The sequence below is a fragment of the Netta rufina genome (genome assembly GCF_964035555.1).
Source record: "Netta rufina genome assembly, chromosome: 14".
Lineage (NCBI taxonomy): Eukaryota > Metazoa > Chordata > Aves > Anseriformes > Anatidae > Netta > Netta rufina.
The window spans coordinates 15297073-15317831 of NC_140137.1; the positions used below are offsets into that span (position 1 = coordinate 15297073).

General features: G+C 43.5%; 1 protein-coding gene across 2 annotated transcripts; it reads right to left on the bottom strand.

The window, feature by feature from the left end:
* Positions 1-1515: 1515 nt before the first annotated feature.
* CANX (calnexin) lies at positions 1516-19974 on the bottom strand. Of its 2 annotated transcripts, none has more exons than XM_084295366.1 (15): positions 19877-19974; positions 12700-12888; positions 12169-12242; positions 11623-11681; positions 11147-11288; positions 9806-9887; positions 8128-8320; positions 6947-7136; positions 6494-6607; positions 5852-6008; positions 4975-5190; positions 4455-4574; positions 4218-4353; positions 3974-4068; positions 1516-3383 (listed from the first exon to the last, which is right to left on the bottom strand). In XM_084295366.1, exons 2-15 carry the CDS (start codon positions 12883-12885, stop codon positions 3330-3332), a joined length of 1818 nt encoding a protein of 605 aa, XP_084151492.1. In that variant the 5' UTR covers positions 12886-12888; positions 19877-19974; the 3' UTR covers positions 1516-3329. The 2 variants fall into 2 exon arrangements, with proteins under 2 accessions (XP_084151492.1, XP_084151493.1); XM_084295367.1 differs by having other exon boundaries at positions 19908-19959.
* Between the last annotated feature and the right edge of the window lie 785 nt (positions 19975-20759).

Sequence of the window (20759 nt, forward strand, 5' to 3'; positions counted from 1 at the left end):
GACGGGGCTGGCGGCCAATAGGGAGAGGGGAGGGAAGGGGTGGGGAGAGAGCGGCCGGCCGGGGGTTTAAAAGGCAGGGAGAGGGGAGGAGCCGGGGAAAGGAGGCGGGGTTTGTGGAGTGATTGGCAGGTGGGCGGGGCTCCGGGCTGCCCGCCCCGCGGGGCGGCTCCTGAGGGGCCCCTGAGGTGAGGGCTCGGGGCGAGCTACCCGCCCCCAGAGGGCATTAATTAGACAACGGAAGGCAAAATCGGGTTAATTTTTTATTATATATATATTTTTAAACATGCTCTTCGTGTGTAAGTGCACAGTGCAGCCGCAAGTAGGTGGAAAGGCGCAGTGCGGCCACAAATAAATAAGCCCAGGAAAGGCGCAGCTCTGACAGGAGGCACAGGGAGAGTCCCAGCCCCGCTCTTATAGGGACAGGCCGAGGAGCAGCTCTGGCAGCCCTCAGCACTTCCCTCTAACCCTGCCTGGTACCAGGAACCAGCCCTATATCAGATAACCTCAGTACCTTTTAGTAATCCCTGATGAATTATTGTGAATTAATTATGAGTTACAGTTCCCACGTAATAACACTTCTACAGCAGGTTACCTGCAGCCTGATCAACTGCTAGGAGAAAAGAGGAACAAACTTCAGCCTTTTCTACTCTTCCAGCCCCCCCATTTAGCTGAAGCACCTCACATCACCCTCCTTCACCCCCCCTTAAATTGGCATCTCTCACTGAGGCTGCTCACAGACACCCAACCCAGGTGTACTTTCACGTACTTGAACCAATTTCAATCCTAGTTGACATTTCACCACCAGGCAGAGCTACACTACTAGGAGAACACAGCTGTACTTGCATTTTTTTAAGTCAGGATAAACAGACAGCAATTTTTTTTTTTTTTTTCCTTCAAGGCTTTAAAAGCAATTCTGAAGTTAAACTGAGCCACCCAAGTGAGAAGGCAAGATAAGAAGTAACTTTTGAGTTGTCTATCCGTTTTGGAAAGTCATAATTTATTGTAGTGATTATTTAAGCATACACTATGGTATCAAAAAAAAAAAGCCATAACATGCAGACAGGAGACCTCTTAAGGAGATTTAGCAGAAGCAAATGTAGATTTACATTTCACCTTAATATAGTGCTAGTTAGAAGCTGATAGCTGATCTTAAGTTCCTTTTTGATGCTTGGAAAGAACATGTATGCACATGAAGTGTTCAGGAATTTAAGGCAATTTGCATATTAAGATAAAAAACATTGGATTAATAGATTTACATTGTGCCCAAGATGTTAGCTGAATTGAAACCATTTACATATACTTCATCTCAAAGGACTGAGTCATAAATAGCAGCTGCTCCTTGATAAAAATACAGTCCTGAGAACAAGCTAATAGCAATGCTTAAGCTATGACATCTTCCATGTCAGAGTATAAGCTATTTTGGCAGGAAGGAGCAGCAGTTACCAGGTGTTCAACAGGCAAAGGCATTCTAAACATGCAATAGCTCCCAACAGAAGTCTGAAATTACTTCCAATATCTTGCTTACAATAGTTTATTTGCACGCTGCAGAAAGATCAAGAAATCCTGCTATGCATTTGTGGTCACTACTATTTCAAACACAACAACCAAGGGATACAACATAAGGACAGGCAGCAAAAGATGTTTCTCCAAAAAAAATAAAAAAAAATAAAACTGAGGCTTTTAGTAATTGGTTAGATTGTTTGCAAGGTAATTGGAACACCCATCCCTCCCCAGCCCCTGGGAATTACTCCCCGTACTATACCTATGACCAAACAACACTGGAGTGTTTAAATTCAGTGCAAGAAGAGTAATTTCAGGACATTTAATTTCACTCTAAACAAAAAGAAAAGCTTATCTATATAGACATCCGAACTCCAACATATTTGGTACAGTGTAATGAAGTTACATAGATTTCACCCTCAGAGGTATGCTCTTGTAGTGATCACCGGCATTCCACAAGTGTTTGAAACAGTATAATATGGTAGACTCAACACTTTAAAAAAATTTATTCAGCTGGAATTGGAACTCCCTAACATTCACAATATAATTTAGGATGCATTTGTTACATGAAGAGCAGATAAAAGACTTAAACAGTTTCACATACCACTTAAGATATTCCACATGCTCCTTCCCCACCTACAAATACTGACATGTTGGTTATTTTGTGTTTTTTTTTTTTTTTTTTTATTTGTTTTGTTTTTCCTTACGAAATATTCGGTTCATCTTGTCTACCTGACCACCTCCCCCATTCCTACAGGAATAGACATATGGTGATAACAGTGAGAGGATATGGGACACTGTCCTATCCAGTGTTTGGACCCTGGAGTAGGCCTAGCTATAAAAATAAAGAGTTTTGACAATGAGCTGAACATGAAGCACTTCCAGCAATTGAGGCAAAGCTGCACTCAGGAAAAAAGCTGTACAGTCAGAGAGAAAGGAAAGCATCAGTGGGTGAACAGAGGGGAAAGGGGAAAGTAGTCTAACCCCAGCCCACCCCAACGACACATTAGCTTTACGAAAAGAGTTCAAGAACTAGCAAGAACTATTATCTGCAAGGTCTGCAGGATTAAATGCCACATTAGGACAATCCACTCCGAATCCTAGATCATTTATCAACACTTAACCGGGCTTTAGCCATGCACAGAGTGCATATTCCAGAGACCAACTAATTCCTTCCTTCCACTCATTCCTCTTCCCCCACCCCACCATGACCCCCAGAAGAACAGAGCTGATTGGAGAGTTTAGTTACTGGTTTCCCCACACAACCCCCTTCCCGTTTTTTTTTTTCCTTTGTGGGAAGAGGTATTGTCAAATATGTTGATAGCTTTTCTTTAAACAATTATTAAATTTTAAGGGATATATATATATATAAAGACATTGGTGCATTTAGGAATTTACATGTTTGTAAAAAAAACTAGTTATAAAACTGCATTTTTATCATCTAGCACTTTCAAGATTCATTGTTATTCCTCACTAATTAATATATTAAATTAAACCAAGGTTTGAGACTGGTAAAGTTCTACCAATCTACTTAAAAACAGAAAAGAATATTTAAAACCAAAAACAAAAAGGTTAGTTATGTTACATTCCAAAATCCACAGCCCATTATATTAACTGCATTCTTTCTACAGGAATGATGTTCTTTAAAACAGATGATTGCAAATATTTTACTGCTAGACACTCCGTTACATTGGATAGTGTGACTGGAACCTGTGGATGGTGAAATCTTGAGGTTTGTCCAAGTTTCAATGTAAGGTGTCCAAGGTCCTCTCCCAGAACCATGTTTTGAAAAAAAAAAAATCACAGATCAAGTTTTTATGATTTTTTTTTCAATCTTTCCTTGGCTTTCTGTTTCTGGGTGATCTATTCACAGTTTCTTCCTCCTGTAAGAAAGTCGTAGAAACATCAAGGAAATCTAATCTAAATTTACTCCTGAAAGCCTTTTTGAGCAAGCCTACTAAAAAACTTTCAGCTCTACGTTGCAGTTTCATTTTCGGAAGGACCAACTGCAGTTACTACCCCTTCCTTTACATACATGGTAGACAAATTCTTATTTTCATGGTGCACATATAAATATTTGCTGAGAATATTTAACAGATTCTGCTGCTGTGAGCATCTATTTAACTTCAAGCAACACTCCACCCATTTTATTTTTTAAGTTAGCCATTATGTCAATGTGGAGCACTTAAAAGGTCACATCCTGACTGCACACAAAGCTGAATAAGCCTTTTGCTTCAACAAGATGCATTCCACACAGTCTTACTCCTCTCACAATGCAGGGTCTACAGCAAGTGCCTTTAGCAAGGTTTCCTGCTTTGCTGAGGTTGGCCACAACAATTCCTATTCTGCACAGCAATTAAGTTCTCTAGAGCTCTAACAGTGGAAAAGTTTAGATGTTAACACATTAGTAAGGCTTGTTCTATACCAACAAAAAATCCACAATGCTTCCCTCAAAAATTAAGTGCTCTCATACCTCTGATGCAGGTTTCCTGTCCTCTTCCTCATCTTCTTCCTCCTCTTCCTCTTGACTAGCACTTCCTATATCAGCATCACTTTTTTGCTTCTCTTCTAAGAGAAATTAAAAAAAAAACTCATTCATTCTCTTGTCATTAAGACTTTGCCACCTTCAATTCACCAATGACTTGATACAAGGTCTGCCAATCTTTTTATTCTTTCAGATAGAATTTCACATGTCAAGATTATCTAAGTTTGCCTACCTAGCTTCTCCTCATTTGTTTCCTCCTCCTCCTCCTCTTCTTTGTCTCCTTTGTCCTTTTCTTCTTCTTTCTCCTCGCTCATCACATCAGGCTGGGGAGCATCAGTCTTTTTGTATTCTGCAGCACTTGGCTGCTTCTAAAAAAAATTGCCAGAACCAACCAGTTATTTGTGAAGCTAAGGCACATTAAGTAGAATTTTTAAAAAGATTCAGTGTATTTATCAGAGGAAATGCATACCTTCCCAGAACAGCAGAAAAGGACAACAAGGAACACTGGCAAAGCCACAGTGAGGATGTACACTACCCAAAGCCAGGGACGCTCCTCAGCTGCTGCCATCATCTGGCCCACAACACCAGGCTAGAAGATAAAGTGAACCATTAAAACTCAAATTACAACAGTTAAATTTGAACTACAGAATTTTCAAAGACTTTCTGCAACATTGAACATATTTAATACCTAAAAGAACTAAAGCTAGCCTGCGCCAGTACTTCTTCCATGGTTTACAAATTAAGAACTAGTCTACAATTAACAGCACAGCTGTCAGAGCAAGAACCTCAGAAGAGCAGTAAATACTTACTGCCATTTATAGCAACTATTACATGCTGTAATTACAAATTAAGGTTTTGAGATTCTAACAAGGATTATCAATCCACAGCCTCGGTACACGTAAGTATATATTGATAAAGACTGGACGAGAATAGCAGCAGTGCTCCTACCGTTCCAGTAGGAAGCACACAATTAAGCCTTTGTTTCTCACCTCTGCAGCACCATCAGCTGCCTTTTTCAGTCCCCATCCATCATTAGCCCAATCATCAGCCACAGCTCTTTCAGTACAGATGATAAAGTTGTCAAAAAAGATGTCAGAAGTCATTGACCATAGCTCAAGTCCCACAGCACTGAAGGGAGTCATCTTGAAAGGCTCCAGGTCTTCAAAGAAATCTGGGTTTGGGATCTTCCTGGGTTTCCAAATGCCCTAGGAAAGACAACACATTCAAGCCTTACCTACTAGCACAGAGGTTGAATTTTATTTTTCAGCCCATTTCAGCCAAAAAGACCAATGCAAAGAATCTCAGAATCATTCATGTTGAGGAAAAAAAAAAAAAAAAAAACAACTAAGATAATCTAGTCCAACCTTTAACCTGGTACTGAGAAGTCCACCACAAAACCATGCTACTAAGTTCTACATCTAAACTTTTCTTGAAGACCTCCAGGGATGGTGACTCAACCACTTCTCTGGGCAGCCTATGCCAGTGCTGCACAACCCTTTCAGTAATCTCTCCCAATAGCCAACTTAAACTTCCCCAGTACAAACTGAGGCCATTTCCCCTCATTTTATCACTTAGTGCTTGGCAGAAGAATACAGTCTCTACCTCACTACAACCTCCTTTAAGGTAATTGCACTCAATTACAGTGTTTATATATGTGGCTCTTCAGGTTCTGGGAACCAATTTTTATTTGTTCTACAAAAGAGTGAAGCCAGGTTAAACAAAACACTTTGAAACTGTCCACTTGAAACACAGTAAGACCATGACAGTATTTTTATTCTTAATTACACCTGCTAAATGTAGATCATTCTGATTTTTGGAAGGGAAATCCTGCACTGGCCAGAAGTTTACAAAAATGAAGAAACCAACCTGATAGTTCACGTTATCAATCATAGGAGGCTTCCATTTGCCTTTGTAGTTTGGATTGTCAATCATTGGTCGCTGCCAGGTACCACAGCCAGGAGCTGACTCACACTTAGGATTTGCAATCTGAGGTGCCTCCCATTCACCATCCATATCCTCATCCCTGTAACAGCAACTCAGTTTTGAAGTCTGCCCCTTGTTTTTACAAGCTTATAGCATGTCTGATTCCCAGGAATATTAAGATTCCTACTATAAGATGTAAATACTGAAACTCATGATAGCATAGGTCTGAAAAAGACACTGCAGAAGGGAGAGGTAATTCAGGAAGCAGCTTGAAAGCACAGCAGCTCACGAAAAGCCAGCCCCTGAGCACAACCCCCTCCCACTGCAGTACACAACTACAAGATGAACATCCCTGACCTATTCAGCTTACAGTCATAGGAAAGAACAGTTGACAAGTACACAGATGAACACAAGAACAAGATACCTACTAAGACCAGCTCTGCCTTCTGCTTTTGAAGCAAGATCGCTTGAATTGACAGCAACTTTGATAGTGAGCAACAATGAACTAGCTATTCTTATGCTTGCTAAAACCAGTGCCAAAGCCATGAAATTATTGATGTCATTTGCAACAGGCAGTAAACTTACCAATCTTCAGGCTTCTCAGCATCAGGGTCTGCTACATATTCTGGCTCATCATCCAGCCAGCCCTCTGGTTTCACAGCATTTTCATCAGGTATTTTTGCAGGAGCATCCTCATCCCTTGGTAAAGTCAGTCAGTATATTAACACACAATATGCAACAAGTTCTCAACCCCAAGACATGATTCTACAGAGTCTGAACATGCCCACTGATCTAGATTACCAGCCAGCAACATCACGTTTTAAGAATAAAGTTGCCTTGCAGCCTGTTACCTATATACAGTGCCTCACAGCACAGTCCTAACTTCACCTAAGATCATACTCATTTTTAAAGCCAATCTAGAAAGGGCAAATTGCAGTAAATCCCTTGCCCTAGCAGCCACTGCAAACATGCATACAAGCTCAAAGTCAAGTCTATGGTTCACAGAACACAGGTTCAAGTACCCCTCTAACATCTTACCAGTCATCTGGTTTAACAGCATCTGGATCGGGGATTTTGGGCCTCTCATCCCAGTCCTCAGGCTTCTGGTCATTCGGGTCCTCAATCTCTCGGGGTGGATTCACAGGAGGAGACATATCATTTAGCAAGTTCCCACTGTTGACAACCGTTTGATCAACCAGTATTTCAAAACTATTATCAGGATTCAAGACTGGAAGGAAAAAAAAGTGAATGCAGCCACTGCACATACTTTGTGAAGCATGTTTTGTATTGTATCACTCATCCCCACTGTAACCTGCACAATTCAAACTTGAGCAATCCAAGCTACCATCTACCTAACAATTGTTTTTAAGACTCGATAAAAACCTTTCCCATGAAGTCTAAGCGTACTTAGTGCTGATGTAACATCTCACCTTGTTAAACTAAGATTTATTGAATAGTGCTTTAGCAATAGGAATAGTATTTATTCACATCCTACTCAAGAGTAAGACCCCCATTCATAATCCCACTGCTGACTCACAGGGTTTGAATTTCTTTATTCGTTGCTACCTTTGTAATGGAACACACTGAGATGCTCGAGTACTCCTATTACATACTTTTAGGCATAGCTAATGCCAAACACTGTACTTCAGGAACCACTGATTTTGTCTGGTACTGTGAAAGAAGTGGGAAGAACACCACCATATCCTTGCCCCCTCCCTCTGCACCTGGAACTGTGCTGTCCAAATCTAAGTACAGAACTAATCAACTAAAATTAAATGCTACAGAAAACTGACTTTAAAAGTTAGGTACTAAAGCCACTGTTCCCAAAGAATGCAAGTCTGTTGGAAGTGGCAGTAATTTAATCTCTCCTCTACATCTAAAGTTTATTAATATCCCAAATTACTAGAGGGCAGCATTCAAACATTATATAGATGTTGCTAATAATTTTGGATACACTTGGCATATCACATTACTCATAACCGTTCTGAAATCCAGTTCTTCTTTAACTATTAAGTTCAAGGTCTCATGACTTACTACATGAATCAGAACTTCTTGCAAGGAAGAAGCAAGCCTTTATACAGTAAGACTAGTTTTAGCATTCAGAGCTTTCAAGCTGTATGCTGATACAAAGATTTGTTTGTTCATCTGGTTTACTTTGAGTTTTTGATTCAGAAAACACAGTAGTAGTTATTAACATGCATAGTTAACAGACACCATACCCAGAGTATAAAGGTGCGTCTTCTTATCGGTGAAGTAGGTCTTTAAGTCTGCATCTGGACGCTTCGCATGCTTCTCCTCATATTTGCCAGTCTTCGGGTTTTTGTGTCGGAAGATGAAGTGCAATTTATAGTCCTCTCCACATTTGTCAGGGCCAAACATGATTGTATATGGAGTTTTGTCATGGAACTGATCCTTTAGAAGAAATGCAAGAACAGTGATATTATTTTGAGATACAACTTCAACCACTGCCCACCATAATACCTCCTGAATCATTAGACAGTGATCTGCAGCTTGGATATCAAGACAGTGATAGTAGCTAGACTAAAACTTGCATCACAACTACAAGCTGCTAGAGAGAAGACCAGAATTTTCTAGAGAGAAGACCAGAATTAGCCTAACTTCTTCATTTTGCACCTTCCCTCTACTTCAGAGGGAAAACAATAGCTATTCAAGTGTTATCAACAAGATAAGTAATTCATTAAGTTGTGACAACCATATATATGTATGTATTTTTAAACATCTCTACGCTCCAAAAATTGTTTTTTAAAGTTATTAACATACACATATCAGGTACTGTCAATAATGAATTAATAGTTAGTGCACTGAGTTTCTTCCATACAAAGGGATAAGCAACAACAGAAGTGAGGCCAAGTTGTATTTAGCTTATATACTTCTAAGCTTGTATATTGTTTCAATTTAAGACTTAACTGAATATAATAATCTCACCTTTGCACACTGCAAGTCTATTTGTTTTGGATAATGTTATCTTGAGACTCAATGCACATATGAAACTGGCTAGACAGCTTTAAGTTTGGAATCTGTATTACTAATAAAACTCTAATGAGAATGCAAAACAAAGGGAAAGGATGGGTGATAAGACTTAAAAGGTACTTCCCATGAAGTCTAGGAAAAATCCATAGTTTATACAAGCCTATATATACACGCTGACCCAGCAGCAAAGCTTTGTCTGAACAGGCTAAAACGCTCAAAGCAACTATATTACTGGGAGGAGAGGAAGTGACTCTTAATTTTTAAAGGATGCAGCATTGTCTCTTCTATTGAGGGCACTTTTAATAGAATGCATTCAAGGGCCTTTTATGAAGCAAACGAAGCAAATTCTTCTATACAACTACTGTGTGCTTCTGAATATACAAGCCTGTACCTAGTCCAACCTCAGATATATATATATCTACACACACACACACACATATATATATATATATGTGTAGATATATATATATAAAGTATATCCAGTAACTGACAAGAGTGTTCAAAGGCACAGCAATAAATGCCAGGTATGTTTTTACTTGCATGAGTGTTTTAGAAGATAAAACAATCTTCCTTCTGGACAGTGGCTTCCAAGAAGGTCTCTACACTGGCTACTCTGGTAAGGGACCTCTTCAGTTCTAGAACCTAGGGAAATCTGAAGTACTGTAGACTTCCAAGTAGTAGAACTGCTCAGCTATGGGAAAACTCTGGAGTTGTTACTGAAGAGAAATACTGAAATATTCTGGCCTCATCTCCAACTGAAAATAGTGGGAAACTGAGTACAAAGTACTCTGGAGATCAAGCCCAAACTATGCCCCACTAAATTTACTGAAAAGGTTTCTCTAGGAAACAGCAAAATAAAGCAAGTGTTATTTCATGGCTAATGCTCAGAGTATCAGCATCACTCACCAGGTTAAGCTCAGGGGTCTTTGAAAGCAACTTCACGTAGGCCCCACCGCACTCTATTCCATTTTGGAAGTTTACTTCATACCTAATTTTAATTTTGGACAAAGAAGTTGAGAGCATGTTATACACAAGGAAAACTTACTTCCACAATACATAATTGCAACTTTCAAGTACAAATTCAGAGTAAGACTTCTGTTGTTTGTTTTAAATCAAGAGTCAAGTGAACATTAAAAACACAAGCTCTGCTCTAAGGACTAAGCAGATATTCATAAGGGCCTGCAAAACGAGAAGAATCAAAGATTTAGAAGGTTTAACCTAACAAAGGATTAAAGAAATTGAGTGCTGGTCTAAAAGATTATGATCTAGAAGTAGAGAGAAAAGGCTTTTCAGTATGTAAGAGACTGCAACAGAGATTAAAGCCCCCACTTTTCCCCACAACTGCTACAGCAGACAACTCAATTTGCAAGATGACCAAAGGGAGAACAGTTGGGTCCTAGGAAGATGCCCTTTAGGGTTATAAGCATACAACGGTATATTTAGAGATGCCAAGGAGTCTGAAAAAGGCAAAACATGTCTGTCAGGAATAGGCTAAGTATGCTTGATCCTCTCTCAATGCCAGCAGCTGGAGTGGGTGACCACTTTATTTTATTTTTAGCCTTGTATTTTGAGCCAAAAACTAAGCAGTAATGCAAAGCAAAGTGACCAACTCATTACCTTGTACAAATACGAATTGGCTTACTCAGTTTACAACTGATAAAGTAATACCCACAACTCAACTGTTGCCACTGGAAGTTTTTTTTCCCCTGCTTGCTAGTCTAACACATATGCAGCAAGTAGATTCTTCTACATCACTCATGGCCCAATAGGGCTGAACAAGCTATTCATCCTCCACGACCGATGAACTAAAACAAAGGAAGGAGGCAACAAGTGCACCTCTACTACACTGCCCACCTTTGAAATGAGAGTTTACTGAATAAGCACATTGACTTGCATATAGATGAGGTCTTGTCCAAAAAAGACATGGACTTCTACGATTAACAGTAGAAAAATCTGTTTATGTCCTTGTTAACACAATGAATTAAATGAAGTCGACAGACTGGTTACCAAGTGTAGTTGTCAGAGACTACCTTCCTTCACAGGCTTCAGAGGGAGCCATCGGTTCATAATTTCTACACTTTAGGAATCTAAATTACTGTTTTACACTCTTACACAAGTAGTATAATAGGTTATTATATCTTGTGTCATTTAGACTCCCAGTCAACAAGAGCTCTGTTACAAAATAAACCTCAGCCTGCTATCACATCACCCTTGAAATAACAGAACACCGAGTTATCTTTTACTTACTGTATAATAAGGGGCTTGGTATCAAATACAAAAGGCTTTGAAAGTTTGGATGAAATTGCATGATGTTTGGCTCGGGTTACCAGTACAAGCCCTTTGTCTCCTGGAAGCTTGGTGTCCTTCATGTCTTGGACTTCCCATTTACCTGGAGGGAAATTATCCAAACATTATCAAAACTCATTTGATACAATCTTCACTTAGCCCAATTCCAAGCAAGAAAATCAGCACTTCGCCTCCTCAGGTTATTAGTTTAACATCTTCACTAAAAACTTTAAAACCTCAAAGCAGCTTTTGTTTGAATCTTTCATCTGCAGCAGAACCACACTTCATGTTGTTAACCACGTACACAAATACTCCCCCATTTTCTTCAGTGAATATAATTTCAGCAAGCAATCAGGAAACAGACTTGCACCTCTTCTTTACATATGACAAAGGACATCAGAAACATCTAGCAGTCAAAAAAACTGGGTAGGACTCACCATCATATTTGGAAATTTCATCATCTGTATCATCTTTCTTGGCTTTGGAAAGGATCCATCTAGAAGACAAACATCCAATGGTCAGAAACCCATCCTTTTTCACCACACACTAAAATGCCTGCTCTTAAAGCATCCCAGTGTCTTGATCCCCTCATGAATTCTATCCCCAAGCCTCCAAAATTTTCTGCATTTTCTATTTCCCACCCCACTGTGAAGTAGGATCACTGCCTCAGCATCATGTTCTTCATAAATTCTTACTATGAAAAGCTGTAGAACCTCACTATCCTCACATTACCTGAGCTACAGAAAGTCAGATGAAAAGCATTAAAAGATTCCACAATATATGGCTCATCTCCCCCCATTATTAGTACCTAAGAATATATTAGTTTGCTTCAGTACTAAAAACCAGCATCATATAGTCACTGCCGTAACCCTCCCTAACCACTGCCTGATAATGTGATTGAGTAACAGAATCTAGAAAGTTTTGTTCCCTTTCACAGAAAATTTTGATTTATTATGTTCAATCATCCCTCAGATCATACTTACCCATCCAGAGTTCCTTTATCAAAGGACTCCACAAAATACACCTCGCCAGTTGGGACTGGAGCCCTGTAGGTAACCTACGGGAGAGAAAAGGGGATTTACACACCTTTCAAGGCACATTCTCTACCTTAAAGAAGAACAGGTACATACAGCTCGCGTTCCCAGTCTACACTTCAGCACATTACCTGGAACACTCTGGCAGCAGAAGTACAGAAGTTATGTAAATACTGCTGCTTCTGCCAAGCCATTGTGCTCTTCTCTGCAGCTAAAACTGAAGTATATATTTAGCTGGAAGCATTAATGCCTGGTACTTACACTTCAGATTTGAAATACTGATATAAGTCTTCAAGGAAGACAGGGTCAGATGAGAAAGAAAGGGAATAGCTAAGCTTAATTCCAAACCTTACTCCCAGCTAACACCTTGAAAAACATCACAACACATTAAGCATTAGCAAAGCAAAGAGAACTCGGATCAGATTCACAGTAGCTACAGCACAAGCAGGAATTGAATTTTAAAGAAGTTCCATGCCAAACCTTTGGAGCTGGAGGAGGACTGCTAGTTCCAGGCTTTGACTCTTCTACCTCCTCAATGCCATCATCCAAATCATCCTCAATGTCAACTACGTCATCACCGTCATTGTCATCATCCATATCATGCGCCTGGACGGCAAGAGTCCCGAGGGCTAGCAGGGCCACGTACAGTAACCATTTCAGCTCCATGATCTGAATAAGAGAAGGGAAGAAGTCAGGCCAGCACTGCACATGGAGCAAGGCACCAACTCGCAGTTCAAAACAAAGCTTCGAGGACAACAGGTGAAGTGTCTTGCCACACCACTGAAGGACAGGTACAAACTTACCTTCTCAGCTTTGCTATTTATCCTGGCTGGCTAGTTAAGACAGCTCAAGAAGAGGAATACAAGGTAATGATGAAGTATTCACTACAAAGCAGATGCTAACAGACCGGAGGAGCCCATGGACAAGTTCTGCATATCCCGGTGCAGAAGTGTCAGTGCTGCTCCTCCACTGCCAGCCCATGAGCAGAACTGCACATAACCAAGTCCACAACACCCCAACTCGCACCCCTACAAAAACCTGAACAGAAAGCTTGTTTCTGCTTGTGAAGAGCTCTACGTGCATCGTGCTGAAATGGGCATTTCCATCGAGTTCATGAGTTGAAGTACAATTAGCTACCTCTTTCAAGCATCCCTGGAACAATCAATCTTCTATCTCCTGTTCAATATTTTTCTTCCTTTCACATGCAGAACACTGGCACTTTCATTCATCGGTCGCCTTCCCCATGCTTTATCCTGGAATTCCTGCCAGCAGCCATTGATATTACCGGCAGATGTCTGTAAGCAGCTGGACACTGAGGCAGACCCAGCAGAAAAATTGTTGCTGTTCAATGGACAGTTAATTTGATCTCTAACTTAACAGAACAACCAAAAGAAATCTAATACAGAGACTTCACAGAATTAAACTATCACACCAATTAATAAATTATGTGCCCAGCATATTACGCTACCAAAAACACAGTGGACCTCAACAATCTGTAGCTCAAAAAGTTTAAGTAAAATGAATTTCAGTTTGACTTTCCTGCTAAAAATATTACTTGATCACTGCACCTTTATGCTGATACAGAAAGCAACACTCCTTCCATACTGCTTGTAGTTTTACCCACACAGCAACCAGGAAAGCAGTCTGCTCCCTGAATTACATTCCAGATTTTACTTCCAAAGTCAAGGTTTTAGCTAAGCCTAATTCTTTTTTTTTTTTTTTTGAAAGTCATTATAAAACTAAACATCCTCTCCTTCTCCTACATTCCTGCCGCAGGCTATAGCCCCACAGATTTACAAACATAACTCAAATGGAGTTACTAAGGCCTGTAGGGGCAGAAGTTCATGCTAGAAAACTTTTTTTTTTTAAACTTTCCAAAGCATGTTTAGGCAACTGAAAGCATTTAGTCTTAAAAGCTTATCAGCACTACCCAGTACACCAAAACACCACTGCATACCAAATCTACCATTCTTAGATTACTCTTTAACTTGCTTCTAATGACAGGGGATGTTTTTTAATTACAACAAAACTGTACTTTAGGACCTGTCGAGGTTACGTCCACTTTGCCACTACAGCAACGTTCAACTGCAGCCAGTTTCCGAGCAGCGATGCCCTGAGGACCACGGGCTCAGTACATGCTCACAGCCCCCGCAACTGCAGCAGAACAGCCCTGGGCCAAAGGACACAGCTCACAGCATGAGCAGCTGACAAAAACTAAGTGTTCCTACATATAAGCAAAGCCTGCTACTTGTGTTTTTGTTTGTTGTTAACTTTAAGGCAGCGTACAGGCAGAATTGAAAACAGTTGCAGACCACATTGCTGCTCATAGATATTACAAATTTGGGAACCACAACACAAAACCAAGAACAAAAACTGTCCAGCAAACATCAGTGCCACTGGAAGTTCACATTCCTCCTGCACAGACAGTACGCTCTCTGCATAAATCCACAGCCAACAGCAAAAAACAGAAAGAGCCTGAAACCTCATTTGAAAAAGCAAGCTCTGGAGCCCAGATGTGTGCTGAGACCGAAGCGACTACAGACGAGGTGGCACAAGGACACCTTTCCAAGGGAAGGGTTGGATTTTGTCTCACCTTGCTAACAGAGCCTCAGCAAATTCATTCTTTACAGAGCTAAATCCAGGAAGATTTTACCCAAGTCCTGTAACCACTTTCACGTTACATTATGCGGATAGTGATCACTGCTCTGCTCCTACGGGTGATACGAGCAAAGTCACCTTAAAAGCACAGCAAAGTTAAAGGTAAGCCAATGCCTTCCTCTTTCTAAGGGGACGCAGTTTTTCCATACCGCCTCCCAAGCCTGTGCGAAGGACATGAGCGATTTAGCATGCAAGTCATCTCTCTGGTCACCTCACCGAGGGCAACGACGTTTTGGTGAACGACACCAATCACCCACCCCCAACCTCCACACCGAATTCACCCCTCCTGGGCAATCCCACCCCAACCACAACCCTGGAAGCTTCTGGCAGTGGCAGTGACCTTTGGCAAACACCAGCACTTCTTGCTTAGCAAGTGGCAAACCACACGGCCTGGTATTGCACACGAAGCTTTTCTGTTTCACAAAAGCTACAAGCACCAAGAGGAGCTAATCCAGTTTCGTACCCTTGCTCCTTTATAATCATTGGCAAGCAGTTTTCACAAGTTTGTATTCCTATAGAAAGCTGTTTAGAACACCTCCTACGTATTAAATCATTCCCAAATTGTACATAAGCTCTCATTCATACACCCCAGTACGGACTGGTAGCACCTTCAGCAACTGCCAGTTGTCAAGGCAAGCTCCTTATTCTATTAATCCCTAACAATACGCAAACTAAAGTGTAAGAAATAAAAGACAGCATGTTCTCAGAAGAGCGATTTAAGCAAAACACACATTTGGGATGTTTAAAGAGCTACATCTGTCTGTAACATACATATTGCTACATGAGAAGGTTTCAGCCACACATAATCCCTGGGGACACAACAAGCAATCAGACCCTAGTAAATTGGGTTACTCATAAACATGGGACAATAGAAAGGGAGAGAAAAAAGACTTAGTTTTTATAAAAACTCAGGCTTAAAACAATTCTTTAGTGGTTTTAGGTGGAGCTTTGGGTTGCTAGGAAGTACAGGTGCTCAGCCACCTAACACACTAACCTCCAGCAGCACAGCCACCATCATGGCCAGATTCCTCCTTTGAAGAAGTGTCCAGTTTCCAGGCGATTACCAGCAGCTATTTCTGAATCTCTGCCTGAACTTCCTCTCTGTAGGTTTCACTGCGTAATATCGCTGAAGGTTAGCGCATTTCTCACCATGCAACTGCCCCCAGCCTCAGAATAGGCGGGCTTCTGAAGTCTCCGTTCCACTGCAGTGCAACTCACCTTCATCGTGCCACTGTCCCAAGTCAAATACGATTAGAACTTCATCTACTTTTTTTTTTTTTTTTATATATAAATGAGGTCTTCTAGACATTGCAGCAGTTTTCCCATCAATGCAGTGTGCCAACATAATATCGCAAAGCACTGACTTGGGAGAGTGTTCAAGAGTGTCAGAGCTAACAAATCACTTCTGTCTGCGTGCCTACCCACAGCCAGCTTCTACGCCAGGGAAGGGATAAGGGACATTTAAGCACCATTCACCAACTCCTGACTGTCAGAAGGCTGAATGAAGCATTTTCCCCTGGAATTTACGGGGCAGACACCAGAACATTGGAACAGCTGCACTGCAGAGCTTGATATTTACAGTGGTAGGAACTAAACCAACTGGACACAAAGAGGCAGGATCAGCTTCTTGCCATAGAAGCAGCACTTCCAGTGCAGGACTGAGCGATTGTCACCTTCAGGTTCCAATGCTTTCAGGACTTGCAGCTTCAGAGATTTATTCCTACTTGGAACCCCTTTTTTGCAGCATAAAACCTGAAGTTTTGTGATTATTGGCATGACACTGGGAATGCTTGACCCATACAATAGATGATTATCCCCACAAACACGCAGGGGGAAGGAGAGGCAGCTGGAAGGGCCCCACAAAGGATATCCAAGTGCCTTGCTATCATACTTCCAGAACATACTATTTAGGAAGTTTCTTCCCTGACAGGTTAAGCAGAGCCTGCAAAACCAGTTTAATCATCTCCTTGGTTACACGTCTATTTGAGTGGTTCATCAAGCCAGCTCTTAGCGCCGCATATTTCAGAACACAGAACCACATCGCGATTGCTACCAGATACACAGCTGACTGAAGTGGCTTTCTCCTTTTTTTAAAAGTAATTAACAGTCAGATTAAACACGTCTCGCAAAAACAAGGCACTTGCTGCAGAACTGAAGGGGGAAAACCGCCTGCATCCTGCAAGTTGTCATCAGCTACACCTCAGCAGTTTAACTGGGAGAGCATCCTTGCTTTTTGTTTCATCAGTCTGAACTGACAGCTGAAACTGGCGTAAGCATGTACAAGCAGCAAAGGTTACTAGCAAAGCCCCCTGTTCCGAAAACTGGATTTCCATGTGGTATTTGCAGTGGAAGCACAGCTGTAAAAATAAGCACAACACATCCTCATGCAAGACAAGAATCATGACAAGAGTTTAGAGGCAGAAGAAATTCATCTCAGCACACAAAAAAAATGCAAAGAGACCAGAAGAGGAAGGCAGAGAGGCAGATGCATGTTTTTCCCCTCCTCAAACTACATTTTTTTCATTTCTGAGCAAAGACTTGGCTCCTTGCTTAGCAGCACACCCGTTTCCTAAAGTTAGAAGCACTGAACAAGAGGTTCCTCTTTGCCATCTCAAGATGCCTCCAGCTTCACGTCCTGGCTCCTCTGCTGTGCCACGGGAGGCGTTCACACAGCCCAACGGTGAACCAGCCGCTGGTTTAAGAGGGCTGGAAATCCTCCTGCTGTGCTGCTTTAACTCTTCATCAATTCCCCAGTCCAGCACGTAAGGGCAGAAGGTGTTGTAGGACAAGTGAAAGCACCATGAAACAAAATGAGCAAGCAGCCCAGGATAAAGGAAATGAAGCTGCAAGGCACGGCGTCAGCTCCACGCCATGGCATCACGTGCGTTTCTGCCACAGACAGACCTGTCTTTGGGCAGACTTAGGAAACCCACACTCGGGGGCAAAGCTGAACCACCAACTTCGCGGCCAAGCACCATAATTTCAGCAGCCAGCAAATTACCTCACTGCTGCTCTGAGAGGGATATAATGAAATTACGCTCGTATATATGCAGCAGCTCATACGGTGCAGGCACTATTTTCTCCCTTAAGTGCTCGGTTCTGCTATTAGACAACTTCCAGCATCGCCTTGCTTACAACAGGCCAGAGTTACATGCGTGGGTGGGTGTTTTTTTTGCTGATTTTTTTTTTTTTTTTTAAGTAGGGGGTGGTGAGGACACACTGCTCCTTAAGGCTTGAGGGAAGTCTTCTAGAAAGGACTGGCCAAGCCCATGGAGCCCCAAGGTCCCACAGAAAAAGGAGCCCTCTGTTTGGGTTGCACTGAGCACAACCCAAGCAAGAGATTAGGTGTGAAAGGCGACGGCAAAGCTTGCTTTTAATAAGCATTTCGAATATGCCAGTTTCTAAAAATAATGCACAACGGTGCACAAACAGCAAGGGAGGAAACACCATGTACCGTTTGTCAGCAGAGATTCCCGCAGAACTGGGAGTCCTTGGAGGACAAAGAGAACTGCAAGGCTTTCTGGCCATAAAGCAGATGGACTGCAAGGGAAATTATGGTAGGTGGGGAGAAATCTGGAGGTGCCCCAAGATCCTTCAGATCCTAGGAATCAATTCAAGTTCGCCTTGCTACAGAATTGACTCCTGCAAGAACAGGCTGCCATTTCGATCACTGCTAGAGGCAGAAAAATGAAAGGCCAGAAAAGGAAATAAAAGGAAGGGCTAAGTACAAGTTACAGGGTACTCTCAGTAAAAGATTTATTCATTGACTTAGGAGGAAGTGCTGTGACACCAAATGAAAGGGTAACCTAGCAGAGGCCGAAAGCTTTCTTACTGCTTAGAATTAGGCTTCCCATCCTAGGAGAGCAGCTGATACCAGGAAGCAGTTAACATCTTACACTCAGCTTGGGAGGTGGTTCAGGGATTGTAGAAGTATTCCTTCCATAGTATTTTTTTTTTAGTGTAAATATTCCGGTCACTCTGATTCACTTGAAATAACTTCAGCATAATCTGTCTGTTAACCAGTACTTGTAACTACGTTAACCCATACATCATTACAGTCCTGTTATCTCCTTGTAATATTTTAGTAACACCCCAAACCGCAGGGGACGAGATGCCCCATAAAACCTGTACGTTAACTATGCTTACCCGACGATGTTCAGCAACACCGAACGCATCCCAAACAAATTTAGGAAGGAGCTTTCCACTACGCTCTGCAGAAACGCTGCAGCGTTAATTACATTAACAGCTTAACACCCTATGACACCAACACCACGAAAGCCGGGAGCTTTACCACTACCACAGCACCCTGACGCGGGGCCGCTTCCCTTCAGGCCGGGCCCACCCGCAGCCCTTCTCCTCCTCCTCCTCCTGCAGCCTAGAAAGTTCCCGGCCGCGAGACCGCCCGTGAAACTTTGCTCTTTGCGACGGGCTCTGACAGGGGAGCAGCGGGGCTGGGCCTCGGGGGCTTTTTTTCACCTTATGAGACGCGTCCCGAGCTCAGCCCCCGGCCCCACCGCGCTCCCAAGGCTCGGGAAGGCTCCCAGGGCTCGGGAGGCCGCAGCGGGCCCCGCATCTCGCAACCCTCCCCGGTTCTCGGCCGCCCCATCCCCCCCGGGCCTCGCTCCCCCCTTCCAGAGCCTTCCGCTCCCCTCCCCCCCCCCCCACCGAGCCCGGCCCCGCTCCGCCCGTTCCCCACCCCCCCCCATCCCCGCACCCCCGTCAGGGCCCAGCCGCCCCCACCGCCACAGGCCTCGGGGCCCGGCCTCCCTCCCGCAGCACCCCGGGGGTGTCCCCAGGCAGCCGCCGGCCCCCCCCCGCTCCCCTCATTGCCCCCTCCCCGGTGATCACGGCTGGGGGGGGGGGGGGGCACCAGCCGCGAGGCAGGGCCTACCCCCGCCGCTCACCACGCCCAAGGCTCAGCGCCCAGCCGGGTCCCAGCCCCCTCAGCCCCCGATTTCCAGTCACGGAGCCGCCCGGTTACACGAGGGGGGGCACTCACCGAGCGCCGCCAACGCCGCCCCGGCCCTCACCTCCGTCACGTGGCCCCCCGCGCCCAGCGCCGCCGCCGCCCGCCCGCCTATCTGCCGCCCAGCCCGCACCGCCCCCCGCCCCACCTCTCGCCTCTTCTCCCATTGGTGGGCGCAGCGCCCGCCCTCCCGCCCCGCCGCCGAGCCGGCGTTTTGATTGGTTGAACCTGCCGCCGCTCACCCTCTCGCCCCGCCTCGGAGCCTGCCCCTCCGGCGCTGCCCTTCGTGGAGCGCGCCTATTGGTCGGCGCGTTGCAGGAAGTGCGCGGCGGTTGGCTGAGGGAGGGGAGGCCGTTGGGGTGTGGGAGGGGTCCTCAGCTGAGGGGGCTTAGGGGGGCCGGGCCCCGGGGTTCTCGTCCAGTACAGGCCCAGGCCCGGGCCCGGGCCCCGTGGTGTGAAGCAGCACAAGTGCCTTTCCCGTGTCCTTCACGTTTATTTAGCCCGTTTTAAGGGGATTTCAAGGGTTTCCACACGTTTAGGAGGTTATGTACATCCAGCACCTCTTGTGGGGTTGCAGTGAACATCACCACAGAACTAGGAGTTAGGAACGTCACAAAATTAGGAATGTCACCAAATGAGGAGCTGGGAACACCACAAAATCAGGAACAGCACAAAAACAGGAACATCACAAAACTAGGAATCAGGAACATGACAAAACCAGGATTTATGAACATCACGAGATGCAGCCCATACTCAGGCATTTGGGGGGTGCCACCCAGCCTGGGGCTGGGAGGCGTTGTGTAGCGCCAGGAGCTTTAGGCAATGCCACGCTTCCAAAATAAACGTGTTTCTGACGGGGTGAAGTTCTGTAAATATTCCACTTTTATAGGGCCTAACAAGGACGGAAGCGTGGGGA

Coding starts and splice junctions, on each gene's coding strand:
- CANX (XM_084295366.1), bottom strand. CDS start 12,885: ATGGAGCTGAAATGGTTACTGTACGTGGCCCTGCTAGCCCTCGGGACT. Junction 9,888..11,146: donor ACCAAGCCCCTTATTATACA/GTAAGTAAAAGA, acceptor AATTAAAATTAG/GTATGAAGTAAACTTCCAAA. Junction 4,575..4,974: donor CAGCTGATGGTGCTGCAGAG/GTGAGAAACAAA, acceptor TTTATCTTCTAG/CCTGGTGTTGTGGGCCAGAT.